Source organism: Ammospiza caudacuta, chromosome 5 (assembly GCF_027887145.1).
Source record: "Ammospiza caudacuta isolate bAmmCau1 chromosome 5, bAmmCau1.pri, whole genome shotgun sequence".
NCBI classification, from domain to species: Eukaryota; Metazoa; Chordata; class Aves; order Passeriformes; family Passerellidae; genus Ammospiza; species Ammospiza caudacuta.
This window is the reverse complement of record NC_080597.1, coordinates 4,830,414-4,843,938: the sequence shown is the minus strand read 5'-3', so window position 1 is coordinate 4,843,938 and position 13,525 is coordinate 4,830,414. Positions and strand designations below refer to the sequence as shown.

The 13,525-nt window shown below is 46.3% G+C and overlaps 1 protein-coding gene across 2 annotated transcripts in view; it reads left to right on the top strand.

Annotated features, from left to right (window-relative positions):
- BCL2L13 (BCL2 like 13) overlaps positions 1 to 13,292 on the top strand; it is a 38,935-nt gene extending 25,643 nt beyond the window's left edge. For both annotated transcript variants that reach the window (XM_058804822.1, XM_058804824.1), the window contains one exon: positions 6,186 to 13,292. In XM_058804822.1, the coding sequence (XP_058660805.1) occupies positions 6,186 to 6,983 (798 nt within the window). In that variant the 3' untranslated portion in view covers positions 6,984 to 13,292. The remainder of the gene's footprint in view (positions 1 to 6,185) is intronic.
- The last annotated feature ends 233 nt before the right edge of the window (positions 13,293 to 13,525 follow it).

Sequence of the window (13,525 nt, the reverse complement as noted above, 5' to 3'; positions counted from 1 at the left end):
GGGGGCACACATTTCTTCCTCCTGACTAGTGGGTCCGCTGGTCCTACTCAGACCTTCTTCCTTCATAATCTTGGGCCATTGCAAAACAATACCCAGCAGGATTTACAAGTAGCTTTGTTCTTTCCTTTCCCAGAAGCAGTCAGGGCTCTCCAGACACAGACGGGCAGTGTGTGCAGGCTCTCCCCGCCCCTTTCCTCTTTTCCCCACCCCTTTTCTCCTCTCCCCTCCCCTTTCCTCCTCTCCCCTCCCTTCTCTCCTCCTACCTCTGCTGCCTCTTTGCTCTCCCTGACTCCTCCAGGGCTGAATGCTGCTGCATCAGAAGCAATTCTTGGTCTCCTGGAAAAGTGCACAGTAAGACCAGTCTGTTGGTAAGGATTTTTTCCCCTCTTCCTTTCCCACCCCTTCCCAAATAATTTATTTCTTCTCAAGTTCTGCAGATCCTGTTTTCCGTGATTAGATTTCATCTTTTTAGAAATATCGGGGAATATCTATAAGGAGAAAAGAGTGTAACTTCTTGGAAACTAGCTGCCTTTCTTTTTCTCTCTGGTTCCCATTCCTGTTACCAGCCCCTCTGCCTTCCCCTTGTTTGAACCTGTTTATCAGAGTGGAGTTAATAAAACCTTTCTTCTCAGCCTGGGAGTTACATTGTGACCCGTGGCAGAAATTGTCTCTACCTTCCCAGGGATTTTGTCTCATGGAGTTGAGACCTGGATTTGCATTTAACTACTTAAGTGCCCATGCTGAAGGGGTAAAAGTAAATTTGCTTAAAATTTCCATAATGTTTACAGTTTCCTATCTCAGCCTCAGAGGAGCTGTTCTCTCTGTGTCTCCAGTGTTTTGTCTTGGGCTTTGCAGCTGGTTTGGTTGTTTTCTTTGCTGCTGGTGATTCAATAATGCACATATTACAGGATGTTGACAATCAGGAGGAGAAAGAGAGTAAAGAGGCAATTGTTATCCTAGGGAAGTGAGGTAGTCAGTTTGTGCTTCCCAAGATGAAAATCTCCTGCAGCAGTCCAGGTGTCTGCCCTGGGAATGACAATGCAGAAATAGAGAGAAGTGCTCTGCTGGAGGAGGAGAAGTAAGTTTAATGTGGCAGAGAGGCAAGAAAAGGCAGTCTAGTTAGAGGAGTCCTAGGAAGGAGTTTTCCTTTCAAAATAATTCTGCTTTATCCCTGTGTCATGGAATACTGCAGCGAATTGTCCTTTTTTATTTACATGTAACTTCTTTGGTACAGTAATAGATATTTTAAATTTTTAGGCACTGTGGCTGAAGAAGGACATTAAATAGTAAAGGAGCAACTAGATCTCCTTTCTCTTTTCCCTTCCAACAACTTCAAATCTGAAGAAGTGGTCTATAAATAACTGAATTTACCTCATTTTAAACCCATAAGACTGAAACCTAAAGGGTGTTGCTTTGATGCTGGCTTTCTGCAGGTTGTAGAGGTTATGTTGGAAGGCAGGGATGGAAGAGGATAATTTCTGCATTCCTTGAAGGGAATGAGAGCAGTGCCTGCAATATCAGAGTGCTTTGATGTGGTTCATTTGACCTTCTTTTCCTTTTTTTTTTTTCCTTAATAAAAAGTACAATCCTATTTGTAAGAACTCTGCTCTCTTTTTCTTGGCTCCACCTATCTTGACAGTTTCAGAGGGATGAACAGAGAGGCACAGTAAGCGCCTGAGGGCTTTTTGGGACTTCTTTATATTTTAAAATGTTTTGTTTTGTATCTGAGTGTTGTCAGAAGCTGCTTTGTAATCCATTCCTCTGAAGGATTAGCTGGGTGATACTGTCAGATCTGACTTCCACGAGGGTCTGAAAGGTTTGGATAACTGGGCTGGGCATGGAAACAGGAGCACCTGGAGCCACAGCCTGGGCACACCTGGGTGGGAGTGAAGCCATTCCTGGGCACAGGTGCCCCTGCTCCAGCACACAGCTGCTTCTCTGCCACAGCTACAGATCATGCAGCAAGCACATTCCCAGTTTGTTGTTGTGGGAAGTTTGCTTATTTCCCTGTGGGAGATGTCTTAGGATCCCTGGACATAGGCCAGTTCTTGCCTCTTGTTTTTCAGACTGGATTTTAGCACAAATGCATTTGATGGGTTCCCAGTGCTCGTTGCTGTGACCCTGTTGGTGTGGGGCAGGTGGCCACAGAGGCACAGAGGGTCCTGAGTTGGAAGGGACCCACAAGGATCCCTGAGTCCAAGCCCTGAACCACACTGTGTGCATGAGAACACTGTCCAAGCACCTCTGGAATTTCATTTCTCTCTGGGATAGGTTATGTTACAAGATAGTCAGTGCCCTCACCTAAGAAACTTCCTAGCTGAGTTGAGTGTTTGAAATTTTTATCATAGCCAAGATTGCTCTCCTGGGACACTGTGTTCTGCAAGCATTTCCTCTTGAGCCTCAGGATACTCTTTTTCTCAGGGATTTTATGTGGCTCTGTCTAGTTTCATGTTGAGGGGCTGAAGCTCAGGGAACATCGAGGTTTTTTCCTCTGGTGGCTCTTTCTGACTTGTACAGAATTTTTGCATGTGTTGGACAAAATCAGGGTCTGGGGGTACAGGTGGCTTGCTGGGCTGTGTATTTTTCAGGTGGGAATTTTTGTGTCTTCAGAAATGAGTTTTGTGTGAGTTGCCTATCCATAGCCATCCTTGTTTCTACTTAGGAACTGAACCAGAGAGACCAACTGAGTTTTAGGAACACTTACAACCAAACCCTAGAAGAAGCTTCAACAGCAGTTAGACACAGTGTTTTGCATTTTCCTGGTCTTTGGAGTTTACAGGGTAGGACATTCAAAGTCTGCTCTAAGATGCAGCAAATGTTCTATGGGACACCTCAATGGGGATTTCTTCTGTTCTAATCTCATCTCATCTCTATTATAGATGCAATGTGTGTTACTACTCCTACTATTTTTTGTAGAGAAAAGAGTTGCTTTTATCTTTGAGACATTCAGAATTTTGATTTGAGTATCTCTTGGCACCAGCAGCAGCTTTGCATAAATTATGCTGAAATGATTGTTTTGTGAAATAAGGATTTTTTTTTCCTTATGTGTAGTTAAAGGTTTTACTGTTTAGCAAATATATACTGTAGGTAATGAGCCTGTTTGTTTGCATACACTTAATAATAGACATATTGGAAAACTATGAAAGATAATATAGACAACATAAGAGTCAGTTTCTATGTTTTGGGGGAGGTTTTGTTATGTTTGCTGTCTTTAAATCGTAATTGAAAGTTAACAGGTGTTTTTAAGTAACAGTTCTGTACTATATTATTGTAGGAGCTTTCAGACCTTTTTTTTCATTATTTTGTTACCATCTTGCTGCTGTCCCGTGTGGCTCACCCTACTGGCTGTAGCCTCTCCTGAGGGCAGGTGTGCCACATTTGTTAACAGTGCTTCCTGTCACTTGTAGAAATGGGACTTGTGGATTGTGGAGCATTCCTGTGTCAAACCCCATAGGCTGAGCACAGTGATTGATTTCTGTAGCTGATGTTTTCCCCAGGACTGCCTCATGGCATGTGGCCTTTCTTGCTGTGTTCTAGCCAAGCGGGGAAACGTGCAGTTCTCTGTCTCCTAAGGTGTGCCAACTCTTCCCTCAAGTGGCAGTGGTTGGGATCAGGAGTGGCAGGAACTGCAGTGAGGGACTCCAGCTTCTCTACCACACCTGATGTGGTTCTCTAAACCACTCCCAGGTTTGCAAGTTTCCAACCACATATATGAGAAAGAGCAAGCCTGATGTTTCTGGTTTGAAGCAGTAAACTGTCTATTTACAATAAACAAATCAGATAAAGAAATGCTTACATACATTCCTTACTTACTATTAAATCTAAAGTGTAGGGCTTACATAAGGCCTCCTCAGGTTATTAAATCCTTCCACATGTTCCATCCTGTCCTGAAATAATCTGCCTGTTGGAGATTTGCTTCTGGGTCACATCTGTAGATGAATCAAGAGAATTGTCCTAAATGTCATTCAGTTTTTATTGCAGCTGCTTTAAAAAGAAAAAAAAAAAACCCACCAAAGTGCAAACCTCAACTGAACCAGCACAAAATCCCAGCTTTATCCGCTTGACTTTACATATTAAATCTTAATTCAGATCAAGAAATATTAATCATGCATCCTAAATAATGCCTATTACTGTCTGGATTTTCAATTAAAGCTTCATAAGCTTTTAACGAAAAAGTGCTGGAGTTGCCAGTGTGTCAGCTCTGCCCCAGCCTTCCCAGCCAGGGAGATGTGTCTGTCCAAGGCTGGGGAGTTGTGGCCCTGAGGCACTGACACGGAAGGTGAATTGTCTGTAAAGACAGAAAGGAATCAGCCAGGCTGCATAAGGCTCTGATTTATAGGGAGCCAGCAGCTGATAACTCTTTTGAGGTCAGCACAGTTTGCGTGAGAAAAGGAACAATGAAACTCGAGTCCCTTTGGCCCTCCTGCTGAAGGCAGGCTGTGGTGTAGTGTTGCTACACTTACTAACAAGGTATTTGAAATTAGGAGGATGGCCCATGTTCCTTGTGTAACCATCTCTTCATTTCCTTACCCTCTCCTAAGCAGTTTATCCTGCATGTTACCCTCTGGATGTGCCCAGATCTTGCTGTATTTTGTGAGAAGCAGATCTCCAGTGAGAGTATGTATTTAGAAGTGTCAGCATGGTTGTAATTTCAGGGCAGTCTCTGTCCCCACTGTCCCACGATTACAGGTGGCTCCATTCTCCCCTCTGTGGGCTGCTGAGTCATGGCTCAAAGCTTCTTGGCTTTTACAAGTGCACAGTGTGTGACTTCAGGGGAATTCAGGCCATCTCAGTGTAGCCCTTGTTGGTGTTTTTTTTTTTTTTTTCTACAATCACCAGAGCTCACAAATCCTCAGCACATAGTGTGGTTTTGGAATATTTTTGTATATGCCTCATGCTGAGTGAGTCAGTGCATGTGTGCACTTCCACTGGAATGTTAAGAGCAGAGCTGCTATCAGTGGTGTGTGTCCCTGTTCTTTCTTCCAGTGTCACACCACAGACATGGTCTAGTGTGTTGTGATGCGGTGTGGACAGGAGATAAATTCATCCTGATCTGTGGGAGTGAGGAGCTGGACAGAGAGGAGGATAGTACAGAGGTTCGGGAGACTGCAGGTTTTACCCCTAATTATTTTGTTGTTTAATTGCAGTTTTTCTGAGTCTGTATCACTTGTGGAAATAAGGAATTTATTTTGATTGTAGATGTCTGTTAGTGACTTATATTCCAGTGAAAGTATTTCCTACTTAACAACATGCAGGGCAAAACCTGCTGGCCAAAGGAGTGAGTGTACAATCTTTCAGTGTCTCATGCTGTGCCAGTGAGGGGAGGCACAGGAGGCTGGGAGGGAGCAGCTGGCCTGAGCTGGCCAAAGGAATATTCCAGACCATGGAACATGGAGCCCAGTACAGGAACTGGGCTGATTGCAGGGAATCAGTATTTTACACTTGCAGTTTCTTCAGCTGAAACCCATTGTCAAATTTTTAGGATGCCTACAGATTTTTCCTAGCTAAATAAAAGCAAGCAGACCCTGTCACCATCTCTGGGTGTCTGTGCTTGGTTGCTTGTTTCAACTTCAGTTGTGTAGCCAAAGTTACGATGGCAGTTTTTGAAAGTGAACTTGTTGAAGAATAGCTAAAATTGTAGTAAAATACTAGAATTATTGTAGATACCAGCTTGTTGGTGCAAAGTAGAAATTCAGGCTTCACATAGCACTGGAAATGGGATAAAATTAATATAAGAGGAACGCTGTTAGGTGAAAACAGACAAGCAATAGAGAGCACTTGCTCAGAAAGGAGTGGAGAGTGAGTAGTATTCAGCTGGGATCATGTACTTGTGTTTGCTTTCTTTTTCTTTGTTCCATTGCAGTATGGTTTCAGACAGCAGTGTCTTGTCAGGTTAATAATGACCATGTGGTGCATTTTGGTGATGTCATGGTGATAAAGTCAGGGAAAGGAGGAGCTCCCAGCAAAGCTCATGTAAGGGGTTCCATTCTCTGGACACGCCAGCTGGACCAGCTGGGTTCTGTAATCCCTACTGAAATGTAGGTCAGGCAGCTGCTGCTCCTGCAGAGGCCCTCTCATCTTTCTTCCAGCTCACCAAGTTTCCAAGTGTCCTGTTCTGCTCTGTCCCATACAGAGGGAACGCTGAAGGAATCACTCACGTGTTGTGTCCTCCTTTTTGTTCGTAGGGAACAGTCTTCACTTTGGAATCCGAAGAGGAAGAGTATCCCGGGCTGATTGCAGAGGACAGCAATGACATCTACATCCTGACCAGTGACAACTCAGGGCAGGTGAGCCCCCCGGAGTCCCCCACGGTGACCACGTCGTGGCAGTCGGAGGGCCTGCCCGTGTCCCTGTCAGCCAGTCAGAGCTGGCACACGGAGAGCCTGCCAGTGTCCCTGGGACCTGAGTCCTGGCAGCAGGTGGCCATGGATCCCGAAGAGGTCAAAAGCCTGGACAGCAACGGAGGGGCTGAAGAGAGGAGTGAGAACAACTCTTCCAACTCTGACATTGTTCACGTGGAGAAGGAAGAGATACCAGAGGGGATTGAGGAAGCAGTGGTGCCAGCTGGTGCTGCAGAGACCATACAGGCAGCCTTTCCAGAAACCTCTGCTTCTTTACCTCCTGAAATTGCTGCTGCTGAAAAAGCACATCCCTCTGCACTTCTGCGTACAAAACAGGAGGAAAAGGGAAAAGCAGCTGAAGAGCTTGTTGAACCTGAAATCCCCATGTTAAGTAAACCTGTCCCAAAGTTAGCCCCATCAGAAGAAAAGGCTGCACCAGAACCTGAGAAAATAGTGCTTCCAGGGGAAAAAAAAGCGGGGAAAGAGGGCCATTTGGAAGAAATAGAAGAGAAGTCCTCAGCTGCAGAGGAGAAGCCTATCCTGTTGCCAGAAGGGAAATCGATACTGCTGTACGGCGGGGCTGCCGCGGTCGCTATCTTGGCCGTGGCAGTCGGAGTAGCGCTGGCGCTTAGGAAAAAGTAACGGAGCTCTCTGAGGAGGAGGGAGAAGAGAAGAGAGCACATCCAGTTTTTGTAGTTATGTTACCTAAAGGTTGAGCTGCCTGCTGTTTAATTGGACATTTGAGTAACTCAGTGGTGATGAGGTGAGGTTGTTCAATAAGCCTCCAGCTACGGACAATCATGTTTTTAGTAGAATCGGGGCGGGGACTGGTTTTTCGTGATTAAAGTACAGGGGTATTTTTAAAAAAAAAAACAAAAAAATCTGCAAATTTAAGAACTTAAAGTGCAGGTGCTGAAGAAAGGGGTGCTCATACTCTAGGAACTGGAACAAAAAAAATCCCCAGGGGAAGGGGAGAGCCAGCTGCTGCCAGCCCCTGGAGATTTTGGCTTCTCAGATTGACCGCTATTGCAGCTGTGCTGTCTTGTCATTTCCCGTTGTGCCCCCGAGCCCCTCCTAACCAACATTAGCAACCTGAGTCCTGTAGCGAGAGGCTGGTGTCCCTTTTGTCTCAGCTTCCTCTCAGGTACAGCACTGCTCCTCATAACCTTCCAGGTTCCTCCTAAGCTCCAGTGGGACAGTGCTTATTCTTACCTCTTGGCTCACACTGGTTTTGGCCCCTAATGTTTACTGGAGCCCCATCCTGTGAAGATGCTGCCTCTCTCTAGCTGTATTATCTCTGAGCATCCTGGTGTTGCTGGGGCAGAGGTGCTGCCCAGGAGGGTGGGAGGGACACTGCTGTTTGCTGGTTTGAGAATCCATTTGCTCTGCTCCTGCCCAGCCCACTTTACTGCAAACCCTTCAGTTACCAGAGGTACGAAATTGATGCTGGACACGGTGCCCTTGGGATCACTACTCTGATATCTGGGGTATATTCAGCAAAAATACAGCAAACCCATGTGGAAGCAAGGCCAGTGCCTCAAGTGCAATTCAGATATTAAATGCTCTGCTGTCCTGTGTCACGCTGCAGTCTGCATTGTCTTTCCCAAGTTAAGCACAGAGTGTATTTAGTCCTGACTTGGTCTTGCCTGTGACAGCATCCCAGATATATAAAGCAATGGATTCTAGTAACTGAGCAAAAGAGCATTAAACATCTCTATCTGCTTGTTCCTGACCTGGCCCAGAGTGCTGTTCAGTGTGACTTCTGCAACTGTGAATCTGAGGTAATTACCTCAACTTACAGGTTCACAAATCATGAGCAATTAACTTTGGCAAAAAAAGGAAATCCCCCTTCCTGCAGTCACAACACTTGAGGTGTGTGTGGAGAGAAGCCTTTCAGGTATTGCCCTGCTCCTTAGTGGGATCCAGCTGCAAGTGTTCCTCCTTCAGCACATTGTCTGTCCTTGTCCAGCTGCAGCTCCGTGGGCAACACCTTGGGCTTCCCAGGCAGAACTGATGGATCTCTGAGGGTTGGTGCTGGCACTGTGGCTTAGACCAGATGGAGGAAGGTGAAAGGGAACTTGTGATAATGTAAAAAACAAAACATGAGCTTATGGGGAAGTCTTTGCAAAGCACAAAGACAAGGTACTTTTATTTCTAAATAACCATATCCTGATGAGCCTGTTTCTTAAGGGATCTCAGAATGAAGAGATCTTCGCATATTCTCTATCTTAGGATATTCTTGCTGTATTTTCCTATCCCAGGATGCTGGAAAGTTAGTCAGAATGTATCAGATTCTGAGGAATTATTTTTGTGTAAGCTTTTGTGAAATGGATTTTCTAGAAAACTTACTGGATTTTGAACTGTGTGTGTGTGAAGTTGACTATTAAGAGGAAGGGTTGTGTGTATACTGCAGCTGTGGACTGAACTTGGAGCTCTGGAGTTCTGGACTGTACTGTTGATCATTGATTGCTCTTCTTCCATGTATAAAATATAGCAAGTTGGCCTTATCAGAAAAAAGAACCCCAAATCTTTTATCACATTTCAAAATGGAATTGACTCTTTTTTTGCCATTTTCTGGTGCCCTGCTGGTACTTATTGCTGTGCTGTGTCCCAGAAGGGGTCATTGGGACCTCCTCATCCCACAGGGGCTCTCTGGTGTCTGCCTCCCCACCAGGGCAGTTCCCCTCCTGGCCCCTTGCAGGAGCTTCCCAACGTGAAGGAGAGGTCTCTTCATCTCCATCTGTCATGGACATGCAGGAACAGTTTTGCTTCATTTCACATGTCCTGTTTATTGTGAGTAGTACACTCCCTGAGGTGGCAAGGGCAGCTTTATTTATTGCTTGGTCAGTTGGGGCAGGGCTGCCCCTCTCTGTGCTTTGCTGAAGACTTTGGGTTCCTCTCTGGGCACAAACTGTTCTTCCTGAAGGCAATGAAGCTGCTTTTGGTACAGCCCCACCTCTAGGCACCCAGCAGGGTACTCTGAGGCAGAGATGGAGTCTGAGGACACTCTGGATAATTTGTGTACCAGTGGGGGAGGGTGGAGCTGGTGTAATTCATCTTCTCTGTGGATGGGGTTGTTTCAGTAGTAGTGTGAAGATGGGTAGAGGACAAACAAGAATAAATCCAAGCTGGCAAGGGAAGAAGTTAAAAACTTTCTGCCACAAGGAGCCCAGTGGGGCATGAAATAAAAAGCATCCACGCACAGCAGTGAGAAGGTGGCAGCAGTGGTAAGGAAAAGAAATGACTGTGTCAGGCATTTCCATGGTCAGGCAGAAGCCTTGAGTACCTGTGTGTTGCTGCATTTCATGGAGCATCAGTTGCACTGTGTTTTGGTTACTTGGTCCTTTGTTTATAATGTTCTTTTCCTTCTGGGTCTTTTAGATTTGGCAAATCAGTGAGAATTTGAACTGACCACATGTTCAAAAAATTTATTGCATGAGTCTCTTTCCTCTGGGAGCACTCCACTAGTTAAAAAGGTCAGCTGTGGGGTAGAATTCTGCAGAGTTTGGAGTCCTGTGGTCAGAGCTGGGCCAGGCCTTGTGGAAGGCACCAAAGGGGGGTAAGCTCAGATGGCAGTGTTCCTAGAGACCTGAGTGAGAGGCTGCTCTGTTAAGAGGTGAGAATTAGAAAATGGAAGTTTTCTTCCCCCATCTTCAAGTATATTACAGTAACCTTAAACTGCAGGCTCCAGTTACCCTGGACGGTGTGATGCAGCCTCTCCTTAGTGGATCTCTCCTAGCTGGCAGAGGGGAGGCAGGAGCTGTACACTTGCAAAAGGGCATATAGAATTACTTCCCCTTGTGTTGCTCATCCCCTTCTCAGAAGTGCCTCAATATCTGTCCTCTAGTGGCCTGTATTTTAACAAAATATCTACCTTAGACCCATTCTGTCTTCACTTTATCCTTAGCATACCCTAAAGCTGAGATGCTAAAACAGCAGAGGGCTGGATCTGTGAAAAAAGTGGGAAATACTTAAGGAACTGCAGTGGACAGCATGCTCAATAAGGAGCTGTCAAGGGAAAGACTTTGAAGGTAAGGTGCAACTTAATTCAGCTGTGCTTAATTCTAAGCTCTGCTTAGCTGGGCATTGTGGGAGCCGGGCAAGGACTTTCTTCAGCTGGCACTGCAGGAACAAGAGGCTGAGAGCAAAGACAGAATTCCTGTGTTGCCCAAAAGCCCAAAGTGCAGATGAGGGCCCTGTCCCAGCCAGCTGCAGCTCCTGTGTGCTGGGTGGAGCCTGGTGGGCTCCTGAGGCCCCTGAGCTGTGGGGCAAGTCAGCACTGCAGGAATCCATCCTTGCTCTTTGTGAGGGCTTCGTTTTTCACTCTGGCTGTGCTCAGGCAGCTGCAGCTCAAGTGCCAGGTGGAAGCTGCAGTGCTGAGTGCTCTTACACAGGACAAGTTTTGCTGCCAGAATCCCATTTCCTTCCTTTCCCCTGATCACAGCTAGGCTAAAACGCTGGACTGGATTTTTAAATTAATCAGTGTTTTCTAGTGGTCACAAATGAAAAGTTTAATTAGTACTAAATAAGCAAGCTGCTGAAGTTTGGTCTTCTTTCATCGTAATGATTGTAGAAGATAAAATAATCTGAGGTTATAAACCTTCCCTATATTTAGTGTCAGTTACAGGGTTATGGCAGTACTGGCAAAGCCCTAGTAAAGTAGATATTGCTGTTCTGGGAAAAACTAGAAATGCTTCTGGCTCTGCAGTCACTAAGCCAGAGCAAGTTCCTGTTAGAGTTTCAGAGTGTAATTACTACAATCTTTTGTTGTGAAATGGGGGACTGGGTGGAGAGGTGCACGTGGCTGGCCCAGGTGTGATGCCTACAGGCAGCAGAAAGCCCAGGGTTTAGTAGAATGTCATATTTTGAGCTTTGTGTCTGCTCTTGTTGGAGCACAATGGGAGAAAGTATTTCCCAGTGAAAGATTCCTGGTTAGTACCTTTATTGATGATCTGGATGAAGACATTGAGTTTAACATCAGCAGATTTGCAGAGGACACCAAGTTGGGTGCAAGTGTTTGTCTGGAGGGGAGGAGAGCTCTGGGAGGGACCTGCACAGGCTGGATCCATAAGCTGAGTTCAGTGATAGGAGGTTCAACAAAACCAAGTGCCAGGTCCTGCACTTTGGGCACAACCCCAGCAGTGCTGCAGGCTGGGGACAGAGTGGTTGGACAGTGGCCAGGCAGGAAGGGACCTGGGTTGTGACTGACAGCAGCTGAACATGAGCCAGCAGAGTGCCCAGGTGGGCAGGAAGGCCAGTGATGGCTCCTGGCCTGGCTCAGGAATGGTGTGGACAGGAGCAGGGCAGTGATTCTGCCCCTGCCCTCAGCACTGGTGAGGGCACAGCTCCAGTGCTGTGCCCAGCCCTGGCCCCTCAGCTCAGGAGCGATGCTGAGGGGCTGGAGTGAGTCCAGAGAAGGGCAGCGAGGCTGGGGAGGGGTCTGGAACACAAATCCTGCAAGGAGCAGCTGAGGGAGCTGGGAGTGCTCAGCCTGGAGAGGAGGAGGCTCAGGGCAGACCTTGTCACTCCACAGGTACCTGAAAGGAGGGAGGAGCCAGGTGGGGTCAGGCTCTTCTCCAAGGCAACAGCAGCAGGACAGGATGACACAGCCTTAAGCTGTGCCAGGGGAGGTTTAGTTTGGACATTGGGAAGTTCTTCACAGAAAGGGTGATTGGACATTGGAATGGGCTGCAGGGAGCTGGTGGAGTCACTGTCCCTGAAGGTGTTTCAGTAAAGACTGCATGTGGCATTCAGTGCCATGGTCTGGTTGGCAAGGTGGTGTTTGGTCATGGACTGGAGTCGATCTCAAAGGTCTTTTCCAAACCAGGTGATTCTGTGAAACATGGAGGGATGTGAGGCACAATATCTGCTCTACCTAATGAGGGCAAAAGCTGTGCCTTGGACTGCTTAATTTCAGCATCAGGAAGGTTGCAGGAACAGTATTACTTTGACTTAATGGATGTACCTGTGCTTAAGAGTGCAAGCTCTGTATTGCCATAACAAAACAAAAAAAATGGAAGGGGGCTGTTTATAAAATTTAAGCTAGCACTACTTGACTCAGGTAGAGAAGCTCTCAGGCCCAGAGGAAGCAGGTCTAGGCAACAGAATTCAGTTTGTGTCTGGTACAGTGAAGGTACCTGACCAGGACTTGGCTTGGAAGGGGCAGTAGTGTTAAGGCCAGAGGAAGCACAACACATCACTCAGCTCCACCTCCTTAAGTTAAATAATTTTATCACTTTTTTTTTTTCTACTTAGAGCTGACCTTCTCTCAGTCTGTTGGGTAGGCTGACTTGCTTCCTCCAAGCTAGAGGTCAGTGGTGATGCTGTAGAAGTGGGGGAATTCCTGTTGGCTTCCAGTGGAAGCTGCTTTTGATCTCCCTGCAGTGTCTGCAGGGCAGGCAAGGGACACTATCAATGTGGACACAACAAACTGCAGAGGATGCATCTTACTGCTGTACCTTTAGGGGCTTTGCCCTCAGTTCTAACTTGCAGGATAAGCTTTTATTCAACTGTAAACCTAAAAACCCACTCAGACCAAAAGAATGCCACTTGATTTGATAAGTAGTAAAGACTAATGGGGCTGACTCTGAAGCTGCAGGTTAGGGGATCTCTTCTGCTGGGTGTAAGCAAATAGTGACAGACTTGCAGGGCTTTGGGATTCTGTTCTCAAGAGGCCTGCCTGGGGGAAGAGACCCTGACTGGTCCTCAGGTCACCCATTATCCCAGGAACTCGTCACACTGCTGTTCCTTCCAACGTGCAAGTGCAGCCCTCGGGGGAAAACTGTCAAAAGCTTCTTGTGCCATTTGGTTAATAAAAGTGTTTCCACCTTGACAAGAAAGTTCTTTCCAGCTTCATCATTCAATATTCAGTTCAAGTGAAGGGGTATGTACATTTTTCCCTCTGCTAATGGGACACTGCTGTAAGACCATGCCCCCAGGTTGCACTTTAATAAATGGTACAGTTTTCAAAAACAATGTGTAGACTACTTCTGTGCTTCCACTCTTCCCATTTTAGTGCAGGCACCAGAAGAAAAGGTGGTTTTACTTAGAGGAAATTTGATTATTCAAGGCACAGGGACAGGACTAGAGTGCTGTCTCTACTGCTGGCAGCTGCATCAGAAGCCATGGTGAATTAGAAGAATGCCATGAGTACTTACACAAAAAATTTTCAGGTGGAGACTGAA